The sequence below is a fragment of the Triticum dicoccoides genome, chromosome 5B (assembly GCF_002162155.2).
Source record: "Triticum dicoccoides isolate Atlit2015 ecotype Zavitan chromosome 5B, WEW_v2.0, whole genome shotgun sequence".
NCBI lineage: Eukaryota > Viridiplantae > Streptophyta > Magnoliopsida > Poales > Poaceae > Triticum > Triticum dicoccoides.
The window spans coordinates 401,311,350-401,321,999 of NC_041389.1; the positions used below are offsets into that span (position 1 = coordinate 401,311,350).

The 10,650-nt window shown below is 40.6% G+C and overlaps 1 protein-coding gene across 1 annotated transcript; it reads right to left on the minus strand.

The window, feature by feature from the left end:
* Positions 1 to 2,445: 2,445 nt before the first annotated feature.
* LOC119309487 (hypersensitive-induced response protein-like protein 1) lies at positions 2,446 to 8,784 on the minus strand. The gene is made up of 5 exons (XM_037585476.1): positions 8,662 to 8,784; positions 4,493 to 4,712; positions 3,506 to 3,626; positions 3,163 to 3,351; positions 2,446 to 3,066 (listed from the first exon to the last, which is right to left on the minus strand). Exons 2-5 carry the CDS (start codon positions 4,679 to 4,681, stop codon positions 2,702 to 2,704), a joined length of 864 nt encoding a protein of 287 aa, XP_037441373.1. The 5' UTR covers positions 4,682 to 4,712; positions 8,662 to 8,784; the 3' UTR covers positions 2,446 to 2,701.
* Positions 8,785 to 10,650: the final 1,866 nt, after the last annotated feature.

Consider the following 10,650-nt stretch of genomic DNA (forward strand, 5'->3'; position numbering starts at 1 on the left):
GGCCAACAGAGGTCACACTATAAATCCCCGATGGCCACGTCAACGAGATCCTTCGATGCCTCTCGGTCGGTGGCGTGCTTCGCAATCAACTCATCTCAAAGTGTTGGACATTATAGACGATAGTTTGGTTGATCCACGACTACGCTTGCCGCCGCTCACACACCTCTCTCATTCTATTGGCGTGATGTTGCAAGGCTTGCTGGAGGTCGGGCTGGAGGCCTGCTAGACAACAATTCCTCTTGTTCAACCTCTTTTGCCAAACTTTCTCCTCATATCGAGTTTCGCTATCATTTCGCGTGTCCTAAACATAAAAAAGAAAGAATTGATTGTGAAAGACAAGTGTTTCATCCCCCCCCCCCCTAATCATTGAAATTTCAAACTATCCGCTAGCTCCTTCTTTGTTTGGATTATAGCCCTCCCTTGGGGATTTACGATCCAAAGTAAATCATTCCAGTTACAAATGCTACTATTTTTTTGTGGGCAGAAAGTCCAAAATCTTCTTTTTCCGGTACTCCGCTCATTTAAAGCTCTAGGTGCTCGATCTCGCTGCCCATCATGCATACCAACTTTTATGATTCAGCAACGCCGTCCCATCACCTAAGCATCGCGAGTGTGAGAGCATGTTTCACATAGAGAGCTCGTGTGAGGGTGTGTTGCTAATCTACATCCATACCTGACTTTACGCCCATGTACCAAACGTGATGTGGTTATCTTGTACTCCTAAAGTCGGGCCCGACTCGAGCCCATCCATCTCAACCATAATGTGGTTATCTTCTACTCTTAGCGTGCTCCTATTAACAAAATCTCGAATACGCACGAATGTGTGTATCATTCATTAAAGAAGAAGGGGAGAAGACTCCCAAGACTCCACAGTTTTATAGTCTATTTACACGCGATTTTCGCCCAACACCACCATATACATGTAAGCCTTACTACTACCTATCTACTGCACGGGGACCTCCGCAGGAAAGCCTTCTTTGACTCCTTTGATTAAATGAGCATTGTACTGAATTAGAAACGTAATATTGGGTGTTGCACATGAACGTAATATTGGGTGTTGCACAGGAAGACTTTCAAATGGCGCTGTGAGATACTCCATCTTTTTTGCAATTAAATAAGCATTCTCATTCCATAGCAGTAGGATTACTATCAGATTATAGGCAATCCTCTATAACACTAAGCTCTCTAGTTTTAAATAGCCCACATTCAATTAAGGTCTCCAATTAAAATTGGGCCACCTAATTTTAACCGGGTCAACAATTTGTCAAAGCTCTCTTATTCAATTCTTTTATACTATACAATATGCTTCCTATTTTTTAAGGTTTCACAATTAATTGAGGTATTTAATTTACAATTGGGTGAACCCATTTTGACGGGTTCAACACTTGTTCAAGCTCTCCCGTTCAATTATTTTAATTCACTATGTTCCTTAATTTTGAAACTCTTTCATTCAATTAAGGTAATTTTGGATTTGGTTTACTATTTTGACCCGGCCAACGATTTTTCAAATCAACAAGCAGCAACTGACCTATAAAAACATATCAATCCCGCGCATCCTTCCATCACCCGGAAAAAAGAAGCATCATCATGTGATATTGTACCACCAATATAGTAGTACATGCGACCACCGGCACCAAAATTTTCCCACATAAATATAGATTGGTTAACGGGTAACTCGGAATAACACCACAAAAGACCCACCAAATCACCGCATTATAAATAAAAATAAAACACACTCTATCATTTCCACCACCCATCAAACTAAATATTCCATCGGTTCCAAAATATAAGGGGTAGTATTGGTTTTGTAGAAGTCAAATTTCTTCAACTTTGACCAAGTTCAGAGCAAAAATATCGACATCCACAATATTAAACAAAAAGTATGGAAATTCATTTCATGATGAATTTAAAAATACTGATTTGATATTATGAATTTTGATATATTTCTCTAAATTTTTATTGAACTTAAAAGGTTTGACTTTCAAAAAAGTAATATATCATATATTTTGAAACAGAGTGATCATTTTTTGAAGAAACCCAACAACACCAACGGCGCAGCAAAGCGTGCCCAACACTTCTAGTTATGGAGAATCCCGAGTGCATTGTGTTTCCACGCTTTTTGTCCACGATCCACGAGTACTTTGCACGTAAATCAGCGGCAACATTGCCACATGTATGTACAAAGTTGAAGTTAAAACAAATAAAATTCTTTCTAAGTTCCTTATATCAGCTAAGATGGCCACCACTTGAAAACGTTAAAAGTTTCCTTCATCTCAAAGTTTAACGAGCACCTGTGAAACCTTGAGGTGGAACCTACCCGCTCGGGCTCCAGTAAATCATGAATAAACATTCATCCTCACATCCCCTCGCAAAACAGGAAAGGCATCTCAGAAGAAATCGCCCATGAGAAATATGTAACCTTAAACCAGCATTTTACATGCAATTGACAGCACTAAAAGGCAAAATAAAAGAAGCTTAGATCAAGTTCATCACCAGCATTTCATAACACACTTATATCATCCTGCATTCCCAATAGGTTAAAGGTTTTGTTACCGCACATCGACCTAAGCCACGATCCACATATGGTTCCAGATAAGTCATAATCATACGGCATGCATCATATTAGACAGTACTGTAGGCAATAGCTAGCAAACCACAAACCACCACCAGCTTCAAAGTTCATGCCGGCGAAGCAAAGTGCTTAGTTGTCAGAGGCAGACTGGCCCTGAAGAAGACCGTCGCGGATCTGCGTGGCGATGTCGCGCACCGCGCCAGGGCCATGGGGGATGAACACCGCCGAGGACTTGGAGGACGCGCCGACCTCTTTCATAGTGTCAAAGTACTGGGTGATCAGCACCATGTCCATCACGTCCTTTGCAGTGGTGCCAGGCACATTGACTGAGAAGCCCAGGACGCTGTCCCTCAGGCCATACACAATGGCCTGCCGCTGGCGGGCGATACCCAGGCCAGACAGGTACTTGGCCTCTGCTTCACCCTCGGCACGCTTGATCTGGACAATCTTCTCAGCCTCCGCCTTCTCGTTTGCAGCCACCCTCATCCTTGCAGGTGCAAAAGGCACAAGTATCATGTCAGTACTATGATGGAGGCCAGATTTAAGTACAAGTGTCCAACTTTCATCACGTCAGGGCTTTAGCAAATAACCTGCATTAATCTCATTCATCGCCTGCTTGACATGCGCATCTGGCTCGATGTCGACAATGAGGGTCTGCACGATCTCAAAGCCATATGCCGACATAGCCTTTTCAAGTTCATCCTCCACAGCCTGTGCTATATCATTCTTCTGCACGAAAGCATCATCCAGGTTGAGCTTTGGAACACTTGCCCTGATCACTGTAGATATCAATCAGTGCCCCAAATTAGTGGATACAGGAGGAATAGTGGGATATGGTTAACAAATTACATTCAGTTGTATCAGTGATGATATGAATATACTAAGCTACTGAAACAGCGTATAGAAATCTTCACTTATTCCAAGACATCCTACCATCAAAAACATAGGCCTGAATCTGGGATCTTGTGTTGGTCAGTTTGTAGTATGCGTCACTTTCTTTGCCAGCCAGAGGTCGGTACTGAATTGATGCAACAACAGTAACAAACACATTGTCCTGTAGAACTTCACATGTCAGCAACATCACGCTAATTCTTAATAGCAGAAGAAAATACAGAACACAGTATCATTGGCAATGTGACCTTTTGGATACTTAATTAGGTCACTAAAGGATTAATAATTACTCCCTCTATCCCATAATTTAAGACGTTTTTGGATACTAGTGTAGTGTCAAAAAACGTCTTATATTACGGGACGGAGGGAGTAGTAAGTACTCCCTCCATTCCCTTATACAAGGCCACTGTCAAAAATACATTTTGCATCAATACAAGGCCACCAACAGTAATCGAGGCAAAATTTAATGATGTTTCCTCGTACTAGCAACTTTTTAATACTTACATGCATGTAGTCATAATGACACTCCACCACTTCCTTCCCATTCATTCGTTGCATGCTTGTGGTGTATTAATGATCCCGGTTAACTAAAAGAAAAGTTGACTTGCAAAGGAGTCATTAAATTTTATCTTGCTACCTGTAATATGAGTTTGTGGCCTTGTATAAGGGAATGGAGGGAGTATAGTTATACGGGAACGTTTCTTAATCTCATGCGGCAGTCGCTTTAGGATTATGTCCATATGGCAAACCAAAATGCTAAAATTTAGAAGTTGCAGGGAGTAACTAACTACCAATATAATTTTATATTCAACTTTCAGTGCCGTTCATTTTACATAGAAGGTAACAGGAAAAGCAATGTTTGTTCAAACAGGGATTCAGGTGATTTACAGCCCACAAAGACCTACTATAAGATGCAACATTAAACTTTGAAATTTCTGTTGGGACAAAAACGATGGCACCATTTTCTTTAGAAATAAAAGTCACCAAAGCATCCATTTTGTAACTGGGTATTAAGATGAAGTGATAAACCTTTGTCTTAGTTTCACAGCGCACATCCAGCTGCTGCAACCTGAGTGTGAGATGGCCAACTACACGCTTCCCAAAGATCCAAGGCAGGCAGTGGCATCCTGGCTCAAGCACACTGTCAAACTTCCCAAACTGCTCTCTGATGGCCACGGTAGACTGATCAACTTGAACGCAGCAGCACAGATTGCCCATACTGCAGGCTTCCGATCACTTCCCGTAGCACCTGGATATTTCATATAATATTAAGATCAACAAAGTAATAAGAAAGATGTCTACAATGATGATATGCATAAACCATTAACTCTTTTTTCTGAAAGTAAATCACCAATAGCAACTACATGACAATAAATGCTTCTGTCCAAATTTTGACACATTATTAAATCAACAAGTATCCCTAGACTCAAGATAGACGGAAAGTCAAACACCTTATAAACTCATTCAGAAGTTGCATGATGCTCATATCGACCAACAAAACAAACAGCTGTGCCTCTAAACACCTAGAGATATACCCAAAGAAATCGGTTTACTCTAAATCCAGCTTAACTGATGCTTGATTTTCATTTTCTCAGTGAAAAAAATTGAGATCTCCAACTTACTTGAGCAAAATGATTTAAATCGTTTGTAGTACAAAATTACAAGGCTGCAGAGATGAACATACATAGCTATAAGAGCTTTCTGTAGAACGCCACAAGAATAGGACAGCAAAAGAACTAACAATTCTTGAAAACAATACTAACAATCAATGGAAGAATGCAACAGAACATGCTGAGTCGAAATTTAAATTGGAAGGCAAAAGTGAAATGCTCGGCTGCTAAAAGAATAGGGCCAAATTAGAAACAGGGTGGATCTTTACAAGGAAGGCAGGCATCTGCAATGCGCCTTATAAGCAAGGGCGCACTACAGGTCTACAGCCTGTTCAATTATCCCATTGTTATCTGTATCCACTTGGATGGAGACCATTGGGACCAATCAGCAAGCGTATACACATCCTAAGCAATTCACTAATCACCTACTTGGGCATTCGAGCTAACATTAGAACATATGAATCACTTTCAATGGCTTAGGCTATTTGTTAAGGAGACAACTGCGTACAGAACAGGTAGATTAGACAATGATAAGATGCTAAAGACTGCAACTGTGCTTCTTGCAATCATTATTGATTCCAATGGATTAATTGCAATTGGTGACAATTATATGGTCCCACTCCCACCACACACAAAAAATAGCAACTACTCGTTCATAAGCATTACAAGGCTTCAGAGCTGACTAGCATGCATAGTTGTTGGAGCTTTGGCTAGAGCTCCGGAAAACAAGAAAGCCAAAAGAACTATGTAACAATATTAAACCCATCATATAGAACAATATCGAATCTTAAAGTAATTCTCGATAACTTGTTTACTGCAAAGCAGACAATAGAAGCATGCAAGTATGGAAGACAAGAAAGAATGCTTGGCTCGTACCAGGATAGGTTCAAATGACAAGGTGGGGTGGGGTGATTAATGAGGCAGGAAAGAGGTATATATAAGCAAGACGTGCTACAGCCGGCATCATGCTCAATTATCCCGTTGTACAGACATAAAGCAGAACCAATCAGGGAGTGCCTATATGAGCCTAAGCATTGACTAATACCCTACTTGCATGTTTGAGTATTAAACACTTTCAGGGATGTATAATGGTTATATGGTCTTTGCAAATCAGCAGACAATAGCGTACAGGAAAAGTCAGTTGGACATTGACAAGATAGTAAAGACTGCAACAGTGTTTCTTGCTATCATTATAATTTGATTTGACAGGCAATCGGCAGAAAATTCTATGATCCTTTTTTTTTGCGGGAAAAATTCTATAATCCTACTCATACCACACAAAAAGTTGAGCAATTTCGGCAGCAAGCACCCATGAACAAGTAGTTAATTTGATTATCCAAAGAGAAAACTAGGGAAAAGACACCCCTGTAAGATTTGGTGCTACACTCCAACGAGGGAAAAGATATCTGACAGCAACTAGCACAAGCATCCCTAGACTCAGATAGGTGGAAAATCAAACGCCTTATAAACTCATTCAGAAGTTGCATGATGCTCATATCGACCAACAAAACAAACAGTTGTGCCTCTAAACACCTAGAGATATACCCAAAGAAAGCTATTTACTCCAAATCCAGCTTTACCGATGCTTGATTTTCATTTTCTCAGTGAACAAAACTGAGATCTCTAACTTACTTGTGCAAAATGATTTAATTCGTTTGTACAAAATTACAAGGCTGCAGACATGAACATACATAACTATAAGAGCTTTCTGTAGAACACCACAAGAACAGAACAGCAAAAGAACTCAAAATTCTTGAAAACAATACTAACAATCAATGGAAGAATGCAATAGAACATGCCTGAGTCGAAATCTAAATTGGCAAGGCAAAAGTGAAATGCTCAGCTGGTAAAAGGATAGGGCCAAATTAGAAACAGGGTTACAAGGAAGACAGGCATCTGCAATGCGCCTTATAAGCAAGGGCGCACTACAGGTCTGCAGCCTGTTCAATTATCCCATTGTTATCTGTATCCACTTGGATGGAGACCAATGAGACCAATCAGCAAGCGTATACGCATCCTAAGCAATTCACTAATCGCCCACTTGGGCATTCGAGCTAACTTTAGAACATATGAATCACTTTCAATGGCTTAGGCTATTTGTAAAGGAGACAACTTCGTACAGAACAGGTAGATTAGACAATGGTAAGATGCTAAAGACTGCAACTGTGCTTCTTGCAATCATTATTGATTCCAATGGATTAACGTGCAGTCGGTGACAATTCTATGGTCCCACTCCGACCACACACGAAAAATAGCAACTATTTGTTCATAATAATTACAAGGCTTCAGAGATAACTAGCATACATAATACAACAACTATAAGAGTTTTGACTAGAACTCCGGAAAACAAGAAAGCCAAAAAACTAACAATATTAACCACATCATATAGAACAATATCGAATCTAGAAGTAATTCTTGATAACATGTTTATTGCAAAGCAACAGTAGAAGAATGCAAGTATGCAAGACAAGAAAGAATGCTTGGCTCGTAACAGGATAGGTTCAAATGACAGTGTGGACTGATTAATGAGGCAGGGAAGAGGTATATATAAGGAAGGACATAAACCAGAACCAACGAGGGAGTGCCTACATGACCCTAAGCATTGACTAAAGCCCCACTTGCATATTTGAGTCTTAAAAAATTTGTATGCATAATGGATATACAATCTTTGCAAATCAGCAGACAATAGCGTACAGGAACAGTCAGTTGGACATTGACAAGATAGTAAAGACTGCAACAGTGTGTTTCTTGCTATCATTATAATTTGATTTGACAAGCAATTGGCAGAAAATTCTATGATCCTACTCATACCACACAAAAAGTTCAGCAATATTCTCGAAAAAATAGTTCAGCAATTTCGGCAGCAAGCACCCATGAAAAAGTTGTTAATTGATTATGTAAGGGGAAAAGAAGGGAAAAGACACCCGGGTAAGATTTGGTGCTACACTCCAACGAGAGAAAGATATCTGGGAGCAACTAGTACAAGCACCCTTCAAAACGACTAAACTGCAGTAACTTCCCATTCTTTTTAGTTTTATATATAATTACGAGGAAATTGCAGTGGATAGAGATCTAGGACGACTAGACTCTGGAGCGTCGCACGAGACATAAGAAAGAGACAGCGTGTGGAGAAAAACAGGGTAAAATCCATCCTCGACAGTCGACATTAGGGTTTTTTCAAACAAAACAAAACAAAAAGACAGGGTAAAGGGCTAAGGGCAACGGAGCAAGAAGAAGGAATCAAGGGGGAAATTGCGCGAGGGAGGTGGTGCGGGTTGAGGCCTCGACGACACGCAAATACTACTCGGCACTAGAGACTACTAACATCAAACGAAGAAGCGGAGAGGGAGTACAGAACACAAAACGGAAAACAGAAAACAAAAAAAAGAAACAAAAGAAAAAACAGAGGAGATCGATGCGCTTGGGTCGTCAAGATCGCACCCTCCCTACCAAGAAGCAGAGCAGAACCCGGGAGCAGAAGAACCACAACGAAATGCCCGGATCTCACTCACACGATAGAAAGCGCTGATTAATGAGGAAGAAGGAGGAGAGAAAAATGAGGGTTTTTGGGTCGCCACAGTTCCTTACCTCCGGGGCTTGGAGAAGAGTGGGGAAAGGTGGGCTTGGCAGTGAGTTGCTAGCCTAGGGCAACGACGGCGTCTGCTGTGTTTCCCCACCCTGCTGCCGCGGCCCTAAATAGTCTGCATTGTAGATGAGGATCGGCGGAAGGGGCCAAGACCGGAAAAGAAACATATGAGAACAGGTCTTCCAGGTTAGCACGTAAGACCATCCTGATAAATGACACGTGTCATCCATTAAGGCGGGTCTCACCTGCTTTATATGAAACCTGGTCTCATATAATTTTTTTTTGCCAAGACTCTACTGTGAAAATCATTGTGATTAGCGCCGGAGAAAGAGAGTACTACCGGATTGGGTTTGCTGTCAGCCGCCGCCAAATTGCTTTGATCCTTTTGGAAAAGTTAAGCAAGATTTAACTTGGTTTGAAAAAAATAATTCAGGGTCTGACCCTTTTTCTACCGTCGGAATCGATGGGGCAGGTATAACTGTCTGCCGCCGGAGGCCCTGTCTGTAGGGTTAACAACAGTCGACGGCAAATGTTAGGTGTGGCTGACGTGGGTTAACGGAAAAAAAATTATGTTGTAGATAGTGCAACCCTACCGCTGTCGACCTCGGTGATAGGGGGTATAGGTACTATATCCAAAACTTCATACTCCTTCCGTTCCATAATGTAATGCATATAGATTTTTTTAAGTCAAACTTGATAAACTTTGACCAAGTTTTAGGGAGAAAAATATTTAAATCTAGAATGTCAAACGTATATCGCTAGATTCACCATAAGATGCAATATCATACGTAATGTATTTGACATTGTAGACCCCGTTCAAGAATTCGTCCGATTAACCAGTTAACTTGTCGATTAATCCCTACTCATAGTGTCACCGAGTAGCCGATAAACTGATAAAGCGTCCAGTTAATTGATTAAATGGTTGATTAACTTGCCATTAGCCTATTAGTCCCCTACTCACCAGCCAACCGAGCAACTACTAGCTAACGATTTCCTCAACAATTTATAGATATAAATATTTTTTTTATAAACTTGATCAAAGTTTGCAAAGTTTGACTTTTCAAAAAAATGCACTATACTATGGAATGGAGGGAGTATTTTTTGCGGTAGGGTGTACAACCTACCGCCAGGGACTATGGCGGTAGGCCCTGTTCCATTTAAATTTTGATTTTCTTTGAGAAAAACTTGATCATTCAATTCAAAAATTTCATCACACAGTATAATATAGTTTGCAAATTAAAATTAGAATCTCCCACATCATAATATGCATCACACATCGAAATAAAGGATGGTTCACCATATCCAACATACCAAATAGGTTTACATGTCCAACATAGCAAATAGTTTATAAAATCGATGGTAGGAAGTAGTTCAACATAGCCAACAAGTTCCCGTTCACAACTCAACACAAAGGAAATAGTTCTATCACTTAGTCTTCCTCCCCCTCTTGGCAATGTGCTCCTTGTTTCTCTTCGAGCGAGTCTCTTGCGTTGTTGTTACACGATGAGAATGCTAAAACGGGGATTGACTCTTCCATTGCTTTTTGGTTATTTCCCCCTTTGCCCTAGGTTGGTTGAGTGGGTGGAGGTCTGGCATCCTCGTCGTACTCCTCCTCACCACCCTCTTCCTCTTCTCCCTCAGCTTCTCCCTAGGCTTGCTCCTCATCCTCTTCTTCCTCATCTCCCTCATCCTCCTCAACAATGCGAGACGACAAGGCGGCATGGCTACAGGTGTTGGAAATATGCGCTAGAGACAATAATATTTGTATTATTATATTTTCATATTCATAATTAAGAGTTTATATTTCATGTTATAACTGCTATGATCCTAGAATATGTGATTCAGTGGAAAACTCATATGCATGTGTGGAATGATAAAATGTTAAATAAAAGGTTCCTAGTATTGCCTCTCGGACTAGCTCAAGTGTTGTTGGTGATCACGTTTTTCGGATCTTAGGATATCGTTAAATGTAAAGATAGTCCTAAAATAAC